Source organism: Vulpes vulpes, chromosome 2 (assembly GCF_048418805.1).
Source record: "Vulpes vulpes isolate BD-2025 chromosome 2, VulVul3, whole genome shotgun sequence".
In the NCBI taxonomy this organism is placed as follows: Eukaryota; Metazoa; Chordata; class Mammalia; order Carnivora; family Canidae; genus Vulpes; species Vulpes vulpes.
In genome coordinates, this window is record NC_132781.1 from 64,376,030 (window position 1) to 64,387,773 (window position 11,744).

At 34.2% G+C, this 11,744-nt stretch overlaps 1 protein-coding gene across 1 annotated transcript; it reads left to right on the forward strand.

Annotated features, from left to right (window-relative positions):
• Positions 1–1,829: 1,829 nt before the first annotated feature.
• Positions 1,830–11,744, forward strand: JCHAIN (joining chain of multimeric IgA and IgM). The gene is made up of 4 exons (XM_026003517.2): positions 1,830–2,259; positions 6,134–6,260; positions 8,719–8,799; positions 9,469–11,744. The coding sequence occupies exons 1-4, from the start codon at positions 2,193–2,195 to the stop codon at positions 9,671–9,673; spliced, it is 480 nt and encodes a 159-aa protein (XP_025859302.1). The 5' UTR covers positions 1,830–2,192; the 3' UTR covers positions 9,674–11,744.

The following is an 11,744-nucleotide window of genomic DNA, read 5'->3' on the forward strand; positions in this document are numbered from 1 at the left end:
AACCAGGACCTGTTATTTATATATAATTGGTTAGTGCTAAAAAATTATGAACCAATTTGCCTATATAACAGAATTATTTTCATTGTAAGCCTATTTATATTTTTAAAATCATCTTTAATGACCCCTTGGTCTTCTATAAATAGATGATACTGCTAGTTATCACCCTCCCTCTCATGCTTCTAGTCTACAAATTTTCAAACTTTACATTAGAATCAACTGGAAGACTTTTAAAAATACACATTACAAGTCATATCTCCAGAAATTCTGATTGGATGTAGCCAGGAAATCCATATTTTGACTAGTACTCCACATGGTTCTAGGGAAAATAATCCTTGGACCATGCTTGGCAATACTCTGGTCCTGATCCTATATTGCAGGTATGGGTAATTCCTTTTTGGTGGCAAAAGTGCCACTTTGTTTCCACACCTTATTTTTATTGGGTAAATCTCTTTTATTTTTTTTTCCTTTAGATGCATAATAGAAATATTAAATTGTAAAATTGAAAGAATAGAAACATCAAATATAGAACTTTTCTTTAGCTTAGTAACTATGGAACTTTTCTTTAGCTTAGTAACTATGGATTAAATAATACTTGCTTTATTAAAAACAAAACAAGTTTTAGGGGAAAATTTTGTCCCCAGAGATTTACTCAATTTGCTTTGGTGAGGAAATCTAGCCTTGAGTTTATTTTCAAGGAAATAATGACTTAAAAAAAAAATAGTATCCAGCTAACTTCTAATTACTCTGTTTTAGAGTGAATGAATAAATCAGTCATTTAGAAACTACAGTTAGAGTTAGTGTTGATAGTTGTTTTGACATCCTGACCATACACTAAAATAATGTGCTTCCAGATTTATTTTTTTCTCTATAGATACGATTGTTCATGTGGATCCAGTATATTTTCCTTAACCCCAAATAGTTTCTAAGTTATATGGTAGTAGAAATTAAAATGAAAGTACAGTTTGACAGTATAGTAGCATTGTATGTTCTAGTGTCTGGCACTTTGTTCATGTTAGACATTCAGTACATGATTGAAAGAGTGCAATTATGTGCCAGCCTTTAATAATTAGTTTTTATTCTGCTGTCTTCTGCCGTTAGCTATGAAATCTGCTTGCCTACTTATGATCCTGAAATATTTCTTTAGTGCCTCTCAAAATTCTAGGAGACCCTTAAAAAAATTAGAGAACTGAGAACCAAAAGTAACATAGATTTGATGTTGCATATATATATATATATATATATATATATATATATATATAACCAACATGTTCTTGGAACCAGCCTTGCCTAAGAGACAGGAAATCCTCTTATTGAGGCAGCCCTGTCCAAAAGCTCAGAGTTTTGTTTATTTGTTTGTTGTTAGTTTGTTTGCTTTTTGACACTCATTAATGACAAAAAGTTACAAAATATCCTGTAGTGATTCAGTTTTCTACTGAGGCATCTCAAATGAAAATCATTTCATGGGTTTATAATTCTGAAAGCTGTTACTAGATGATCAAACACAAGGTCTGCCTTAATGCTATAAAATTAAACCATGGCAACTGATACATTTGGGATCCATCTGTTTCAAATTCCAATTTAATGTTTGAGTTTATATAATAACTGAAAGCAATCAGAATATGTATATATTAGGTATATCATATATAGTATGTATATTTAAATATGGTAGCTTGGTTAATTAAGGACTTGGAGAAAAAGTTGATGTAAGATACAGTTGGGACCTTCAAAGGCTTTATTTTATTTTATTTATTTATTTATTCATTCAAAGGCTTTAAGTGAATTTCTTCTTCTCTTCAGTTTCTGTTCTGGGCACAACAAATGTCACATATTTGATTTGAAAACTTTATTATCTAGGAAATAAAGTTGAGAACCCCTATTTAAACATTCGTAATGTACTCCTACTTGAAATTATCATTAATCTTCTTGGTTTAATATTATACAGTAAATGTAAAATAAAGAATAATTGCATCAATCATGGCTTTTGGGGGGATACTTTGGAAGAAAATAGGGTAACCTGTCTAGTGCAGCATTTGAATTTCAGACTCCAACCGCAGTTGTGATTGTTTTTAGTTTGTTAGCTACCTCGAGTGTTATTTTAAGAAAGCAGAAGCGCCATCATTTGCACATTCCTTATAGATCACACACCTTAACCCTGACTTTTTAGCTTCAGTTTCTCAAAAAGAAGTGAAGTCATGATGAAGAACTATTTGCTTTTCTGGGGAGTCCTAGCCATTTTTGTTAAGGCTGTTCTTGTGACAGGTATGTGGTATTTTGAAAATTAACCCACATAAAAGGAAAAATATAACACAGATCTGCTCTTTAGATTTAAACATTTGTGTTTGTGCTTTGGTTAGCTAGCTAGCTGGCTGCTTTTTCTAACATACCTTAATCTTTATATGGGCAGTGATCTTTTGTAGAGAAGATTCACTGTAATTCTTTTTATTCTTTTTTTTTCTCTTATTCATTTGCCTACTATAACTTAGAAAATATGTATTTCTGGATAAGTATTGATAGCTATACTTATATAAATATTCATATTGAATCTTGAAAATAAGTAATCATCTCCTTGAGTATCTTAAATAAATATTTTGGAGAAATGAAGTAATAATTACTATAACTACAATATGGAATGCATTGGGATTTTACTTCCCCAGAGACTGATATTAGTTCTAACAACTTTCCTGGATCTGAGCCTACAGATTTATTATGTAAACTTTAACAATGTTTAATGTTACACAGGTTGCCTATGACTTGATGGCATAACTTTGGTTATTTTGTTTGTTAACCTTTCAAACTAATGTAGAAAATGGAATACACTCTGAATATGTAGTAATTTTCACCGAGAAGGGTAATGCGTTAGAAGTGATATAATTTGGCCTGATTGTTTCTAACACTGAGCTTACTATTCTTATTTCAGAACAGGGTATGATGTAATTAAGAATAGTCATTTTACATATATTTTTAACTAATTTAGCATTAGAAATAATAAATTTCTAATAATATTTAAACACAATGATAGTATTAAAACATGTACAGTATTTATAATTATACATAATAAATACATGTTTATGAACATGTTTATATACCTAAAATATATATAAAAGATCTATCATTTATTGAGTACATACTATTTTCCAGGCATTATGCTTACTACTTTACATGTACTATTCCATTTAATTCTCACAATAACCATTTGAGGATAGGTACTATTAATATTTCTAACATATAGTTGAGTCCACTGTGATTTAAAGAGATGAAATAACTTACCTACAGTCACACAGTAAACATGTGGTAGGTAGAACCCAGGCTATTGGACCTATAGCCCACACTCCTAACTTCTGTCCTATTTTGCCTGTATTGAAGAACCACCTTTTAGTAAACTCATTATGTTCATATCAAGTATGTGTTGTTAAGTATATTTTCTTATTTGTTTGAACTAAATTAAATTTAACAATATTTACTGAGCACCTGGTATATGTCTCAGGTACTCTTGGATAAAGCAAGGCACAATCTATAACAACAGATTTATTTGGAAAAATATTGCCTGTCAGTGAGAACGTTAGAATTTTATAAGTCCTGGTGAATTAACTGTATTTGTACATTTTCTGGTAGATATATTAGGCTGCCTAATATTTTTATGTGATAACAGTAAATAGTAATAAAAAGTGATAGCTATTTCCTAGGTTTCTGGTAAGAAAATAAGTTATATGCTATAAGTAAAATACAGAAATTTTCTATTTAAGACTTAATAGTCAAGTCTCATACTCAGTCTGTATTTTTGGTCAGGCATTACACATTCGTTTGTGTTTTATTGAGAAAAACATTTAACAAAATAAGATGAAATTGGAGAGGGAGACAAACCATGAGAGACTCTTAACTATAGGAAACAAACCAAAGGTTGCTAGAGGGGAGGTGGGTGGGGGATGGGGTAACTGGGTGATGGGCATTAAGGAGGGCACTTGAAAAAATGAACACTGAGTATTATGTGCAACCAATGAATCACTAAACTCTATCTTTGAAACTAATAAAACACTATATGCTAATTAATTGAATTTAAATTAAAAAAGAAAAAACATTTAGGAATATAGGAGCAGCAAAGAGAATACAATTTAAGTCATCTCATTCTTTTCAAAATGTTAAGAAGAGTTATATTATTATCTTGGATTGAATTCCTGATGTTTCTTTTCCAATACTATACACTTTTATCAGAAGATGTATTAAAAAGTTATGAATAATGCCATAATAATGCTTGTAAAGTACTTCCAACAATTAGAAGTATAAAACAATGGTCTAAAGTGTTTTTGTAATGACTGATATCATCAGGACTGAAATACTGTAATTAGGTCCTTTCTGCTCTGGAACACCTCTGAAATAATTAGACTTCCTGTTACAATTATATATATCCCGATCATTTAACCTTTATAACTTGGATTAATGTGCTAAATATTTTTTTAAGTTGAGGCTTGATCGGAGGAAATTTTAAAGGTCGTTTAGTTAAAATTATAGAAATAAAAAAACATATTTAATGGGTTAATTTTATGGTATTGTGTTATAAGTTTTTTTGTTTAAGTACCCTACATTGAGTAAAAGCTCACATTAGTAAATTCTATCAAAGTCAATATTCTAGTTGGGAAATTGTACTATAGTTTTACAGGATGTTACCACTGGGAAAAACTGGGTAAAATGTACTTGGGTTCTCTCTCTAGTATTTATTATGACTGCATATGAATTTACAGTGATCTAAAAATAAAAACTTTAATTTAAAAACAAAATAGAACAAAAATGTATCAAACATCATTATTATTGTTTAATTGTTTTTGCAAATTTATAGCACTTAACATCTATCTATGCTGTATCTTTAAAAATAATTTCTTATAAGAAATATTCATAAATATAGCACTTATTATTTTATTTGATTGAACCCTTATGCAATAATAACCTGATTGTTATTATGAAAAAGAAGAATATAATCAAGTTTGGGAAAATTATAGTGGAGAATATTTAAAGGTCTCACAAAGTAGGCTTATATTGGGGAAGATGGTACCTGTTTTATTTTTTTTTTTTTTGTCTGTTTTTTTTAATACATGAGAGACACAGAATGAGAGAGACAGAGAGAGGCAGAGGGAGAAGCAGGATCCTTGTGGGGGGCTGATGCAGGACTCGATCCCAGGACCTCAGGATCATGACCTGAGCCAAAGGTAGATTCTCAAACATTGAGCCACCCAGGTGCCCCCAAATGAGCCTGTTCTTAACTTTTTTTTTTAAAGATATTATTTATTTATTCATGAGACACATACACACATACACAGAGAGGCAGAGACACAGGCAGAGGGAGAAGCAGGCTCGATGCAGGGAGCCCGACGTTGGACTTGACCCCTGGTCTCCAGGATCACACCCCAGGCTGAAGGCAGCGCTAAACTGCTGAGCCACCCGGGCTGCCCACCCCCCCTTTTTTTCTCCTGTTCCTAACTCTTATTCAATCTAAGGAGAAAAAAAAGTGTGTAAGTGGGAGTTCAAGAAGGATGTTACACTTCAAACTGGGACTTAAAAGTCTGATGTTATTTTTTGTTCATTTTTGAATAATTACTTTGGCCTGAGAGAAATCTAGTCTATTATTTTGTCATTTGGCACTGATTTTTACAAGGCTACATTATTCAGAACGCTGTGCCTCTGTTAAAAGTATTAGGTGAAAACTAGCCCAAGTTCCCACAGACTGGTGTAAGGGAAAAAGAAAACAATTTGTTTGGAGGGCATTTGTATTTCCTTCATGATGCTGTGAGATTCCACTTAGCATTTTAGATTAGGAAAGAGAACAAAAATGGAGAAAGCTGGGGCTCCTGGATGGCTCAGCGGTTGAGCTTTTGCCATCAGCTCAGAGTGTGATCCCAGGGTCCTGGGGTTGAGTCTCATACATCGGGCTCCTTGCATGGAGCCTGCTTCTCCCTCTGCCTATGTCTCTTTCTCTCTGTTTCTCATGAATAAATAAACAAAATCTTAAAAAAAAGGGGGGGGGGAGAAAGCTGAAACTGATCATAAGACTTAATTTTTCTACTGAAAAAAGATAAATTAACTCAATAAAACTATACGAATAGGCCTTTCTCCCCTTTCTTCTTAATATGTTTTGTCTTTCAAGCCCAAGATGAAGAAGAAAGGACTGTTCTTGTTGACAACAAATGTAAGTGTGCCCGGATTACTTCCAGGATCATCCCTTCTCCCGATGATCCTAATGAAGACATTGTGGAGAGAAACATCAGAATTATGTACGTGGCACTTTAAATTTCTTTTTTCTTCATGTTGTAAGCAGAGATACTTTCTGATATTAGCCATTGTTTGAACGTAATACCTATGTCTCTACTCCTTTCCTTTTCTTTCTTTAGAGAGCACACACGTGAGAGAGTGGGGTGGGGAGAGGGGCAGAGGGAAGAGAGAGACTTAAGCAGGCTCCATGCCCAGCCTGGTGCTCTTTGGGGAGCTCTATCTCACAGCCCTGAGATCATAACCTGAGCCAAAATCAAGAGTGAGCCACTTAACCAACTGAGCCGCCCAGGTGCCCCTCTACTCCTCTTTTTGATATGTAGCACTTACATGAACCTGTTAGATAATTATCTATGTATGTATATGTACACATAGACTTCATGTGAGAATTTTTTTTAAAGATTTTATTTATTTATTCATGAGAGAGAGAGAGGCAGAGACACAGGCAGAGGGAGAAGCAGGCTCCATGCAGGGAACCCGAAGTGGAACTGTATCCCAGGTCTCCAGGATCACGCTCTGGGCTGAAGGCAGCACTAAACCACTGAGCCACCCACGCTGCCAAATATGCAAGAATTAAATATGCTAAATGGACAAAATTAAATATGCTAATAGACAAAAGCATCTAGGACAGTGTTTGAAAACCCATAGTAGACACTCATATGTGTTTATTATCTTTCTCATTATTTAAAGCCTTTTCTGATATTACTAGAGCCTTTATAATTTAATGAAGAATAAATCCATTCACTCATTCATTCATTTGGCAAACATTTATTGAGTTCTACTGAATTCCACTGAGGATTGGAGCTGATACAACAATTTATATAAAACACAGTCCATGCCATGAAACAATTTACAGTCTAATAGGGAACTTTAAAGGATTTAAAAGGCAATTACAATACAGTATTGTAAATGCTATGGCAGGAATAAGCACACGATGTTATAGGAGACTAAAGAGGGGCACCTGGTCCAATCCTGGAGGGTGAAGGGAGAGTGGCAGTGGGAGTCAGGCAGGGGTGTTTGGAATAAGTAGTGGAAGACGCTTTTAGCTGGTTGAGTGGGAGTTAACCGGGTAAATGTGTGTGCGGAATGACAGGGTTGCTAGTTGAGGCAGGTCATTCCAGGAAAAGGAAATGGTTGCTGTGCGGGTTTTATGAGATCATCACATAACATGCTTTCCCTAGTTCCAGGCACACTGTAAGTACTTAGTTAATGTTAGAACTCTTATCGTTTTTGTTATTGTTAAGACTTCGAGATGGGAAAAGCATGGTAAATTTGTGGAATTGCAGGTGGTTGTTTATAGCTGGCATGTAAAGAGGGTGGTATGGGGAGAGATGGGGCTGGAGAGGTGGAGGCATATCCTGAAGTGCCTTCTATGCCATCAAAGGGCTATTCTGTTTTCTTTGTGGAAACACTGTTAAGCCGAGAATATCAGGCTTGTAGTTTAGAGGCCATTTTGGCAATAATGTGACTAATACGTTGGAGGGGTCAAGACTAAAGGACCGTATTGCTACAATCTAGGAGAGAAATGGCGGTGTCTTGAACCAAGTGCACAGATTAACAAGAATCCGGATCAGTTGAACTGTGAGATGGATTAGATACCGATCATCACGGGGTGGGGGGAACTCAGGGATGATATCTAAGGTTTTGGCTTGATATCTATGTAGATAGTCCTGCTAAATCCCTCTTCACGTTTTCCTTTGTGCCACTTGGTAGGGAGGGGTGCATGTGTGGAGGAATGATGACATATATGAAAAAATGTAAAAATTAATGAAATCACCTCAACTAGTTGATAAGTGTTACTTATTTTTTCATGGAACATCACCAAATCAAGAGGTCTCGAGTCCAGTTACAGCTTTACTATTTAGTTGTGTGAACTTGGGTAGGTCATTGAGATCTCTGGCTTATAATTTCTGCATTCCAAAAATACGGATAATAATATCTGTCCATTTATTCCAGAAATATTGAACATATTATACACACCACACATCTAGAAAGGCACTGAAAACACATAAGTGGCTTTGCCTCAAAGAATTTATGTAGTCTGGGGAAGCAACTTCTCTGTAGACAAGCAACTATGATATGGCATTTGTTATAATAAAGATATGTGAACTTCAGTGAAACAAGAGGAAGGAGTTTGTTCAGGAGTGAGAATGGATCATTATATAGAGGGTAAATCTTGAGCTGGTTTTTGAAGGAAAAATAGGGATTTGCCAGGAGAGCAATGATCATTGACAGAGGAGTTTCTGTGAGGTTTATTTTGAATGAGAAATGTTTCAAATATGGCAAATTACTGTGAAATCTGAGCAGTAGTATTACTGTGGAGTGCTTTTAGAGTGTTTAGAGTGCTAAATGTACTAAATTCCCGATGAAATAGTAGGTACTGTCTCAGCAATATACCTATTACCAAAAATAGCAATATCTGCTTGTTTCATTATTTTGATTTCTTTTTTCTTTTTTTTTTAGTGTTCCTCTGAACAATAGGGAGAATATCTCTGATCCCACCTCACCAGTGAGAACGAAATTTGTGTACCATTTGTCTGACCTGTAAGCGATTTTCCTTCATGCTAACATAGATATAGAAGTTAATAACTTTAAATTTGTTAGTAGGAATGTTTCTGAAAATATGGGGTGCAAACATTTACCAATACAATTTGAGATTTTGAATGCATTAATTTCTATGTTAATTATTAGATATCATAAATTTATGACTTTATCACATAAAAATTAGCTATAAATTCATTCTAAATAAGATATTATTGCCATTAGTACAGGAAGGGCCAGTTTGTCTTAATAGTAAAATAATTGGACTTCAGACATATTAACATGCAGATTTTCTTTAGAAGCTATGGAATCCAACAGCAAACAATTTCTTTTTCCTAAAGATATTCTGCTTTCCTTGTCACCATAGAAAATTTGTTTAATCCCAGTATACAGGTGGAAACAAACCTAACAGAATAGGAGTTGCTGTATGGTATAGACAAAACAATCATATTATCATAGCATTAATTACATTGTTTACTTTCAACTAACTTTTATATATTAAAGATTGAAAAATCCTATAAACTATTCTGTATTGGAGAGTAGCTGAGGTCTGAAAGAAGTTATGTTTTGTCCGTTGTCAGATCTAGCTGATTTTGGATAGGAATGAACAGTCACTCAGATTCTGAGGCAACATTTGATGGGGATTGTCTAATGAATTTATTTATTTTTCAGCTGTAAAAAATGTGATCTTGTAGAAGTGGAGCTGGATAATCAAGTAGTTATTGCCTCGCAGAGCAATTTCTGTGATGAAGACACTGAGACCTGCTACACTTATGACAGAAACAAATGCTACACAAATCGGGTCCCAATTATGTATGGCGGTCAGACCAAGATGGTGGAAACAGCCTTGACTCCGGATTCCTGCTACCCTGACTAATTTACATCATTGCTAACTGCACGGCTCCTTTTCTTAAAAGGCTCTTCATTTTGGCCCAGAAAGCTAATATGTTTACTACCAATGAATTTGAAACCGTGGTGTTTTTTTGATACTATAAAACTACCCCCAGTAGAATAGTAACATTATTATTTTTATTGAAATTACATCTCAACTGTATGTTCTCACTCTAATATTGAAATCTCTCATACTTATAATAAACTCAAAGAGTAAAGATCAGAAGATATAACTAAATATCACTTTTTTTTTTTTGGCCTTGCCTTGGAGAGCCAGAGCTTTTGCACCTTCCACACTATTCTCTTTCTAAAATGTATCACTGTGTAGAGAAAACATATGTAAATATAGGTCAGTTACATATCTTCATTAGAGAAATAATAATTGGAAAACATATTTTGGGAATTCACAAATGATTTAAAATAGGATGTCCATTTAAGAAACTGATGAGCTGAAAGTGATGTAATTAAATGGATAATAGAAAAATATCTTTTGACATAGCACAGGTTTGGTGGCAGATGATACAAACTGTTTTTGATAATCAAGGTAGTATAAGAAATACCCATTGGAAATAATCTATGTTGTAACTGAATCTAATGAAATATGTATAAAAATATGTATTCTCTAACACAGCTTAATTAAATAGATTCATAAGCATATACCTGTGTGAAATAATTTATTGAAAAGTTTACTCGTATTAACTTTGTTGTATATAAGTTAAAATATAAATTACTACTGATGAACAGTTTGTAAGTATGAAATAATTATGCATTAATCACTGAATTCATACACAACATATTTGAAATAGCTTTGTAATTTAAACTTTAAAAGGCAAGGTCCCTCTTGACAAACATAGTGTTGATCATGGCACATAAGAGTTCTTAGGGCAGAAAGCCAAGAACAATTGATGTATATACCCAAAGGTTATGTGGAATGTAAATGCTTACTCTGGATTTAAAATAATAGGAGGCTGATTAGTAAAAGTCAGTTTTCTGAAGAGGCATTGTTCTGTTTTCTCTCTTTTTTTAATGGTAACAGTAAATTTACATAACTTCCACTGTATTCATACTGATTATTCAGTGTTAGGTTTTTGTTTTTGTTTTATTTTGTCTTAGGGATAAAGCTGGGACATTCTAGTATCAGTAGGAATCATAGTTTTGATGTACTAAAGACACACCATTCTTGACTAATCTAGTGTGTGGTTTTAGCCACGTTTTTGAATTTTATTTAATCAGTAAACATTGATTAAATATTTATCACATGTAAGGAACTGTACTACATTTTTTGGTGATTAAGCTGTGATAAGTGCCCTCAAAACAGTCAACACTACTCACTCTCCAGACATCTGCTCAGTTTTAATCTTCTCATGAAGCTCACCCTGTTTTTAAAAACTGCAAACCTCATTTCTTTATCCTGGTTTTTTTCTCCCCATGTACTAGTGGACTCTATAATTTACTTATTTATCATTTTACGGCCTCTCTCCTCCACTAGGGTATAAGGTCCATAAGGGTGGACATTTTTATTTTGCCCAGTGATGTGTCCCCAGCACCCAGCACACTGTCTGGTATACTGAGATGCTCAATACATATTTGTCAAATGAATGAACACGAATACAGCTTACTTGAGAAGACAAGACATATGCATAAATAACGACAGTCATTTGCCAGAATCTCATAAAGGCAAACAGTGTTCAAGATGTTATGAGAATTTATGGGTGACTTCCTGTTGGGGAATGTGACTGAAAACAGATGTGATCACTGATAGACCTGTGAGCTAGATGTAGGCACTTAGGGTCTTCTCCCCCCTTCCCCTGACTTTGGAATGTCGGTTCCCCTTGGCTTTCTTGCTTCTTGGGGAGTCTGCCCCGAGGACATCGCCTTGAGATAGTGATGTGGTGTTGAAAACACCTGGATAGTATAGGGGAATAAGCCCAGTTAAGACCTCTTTATAAGCTTTTAAGATTCGATGGATGGTTTTGGGGATTTGTTTTCTTGCTGCTGCACAAGGCAAGTCTTGTATGTGAATTCCCTTTGCTATTATTAAAATTGCCACCAACCAA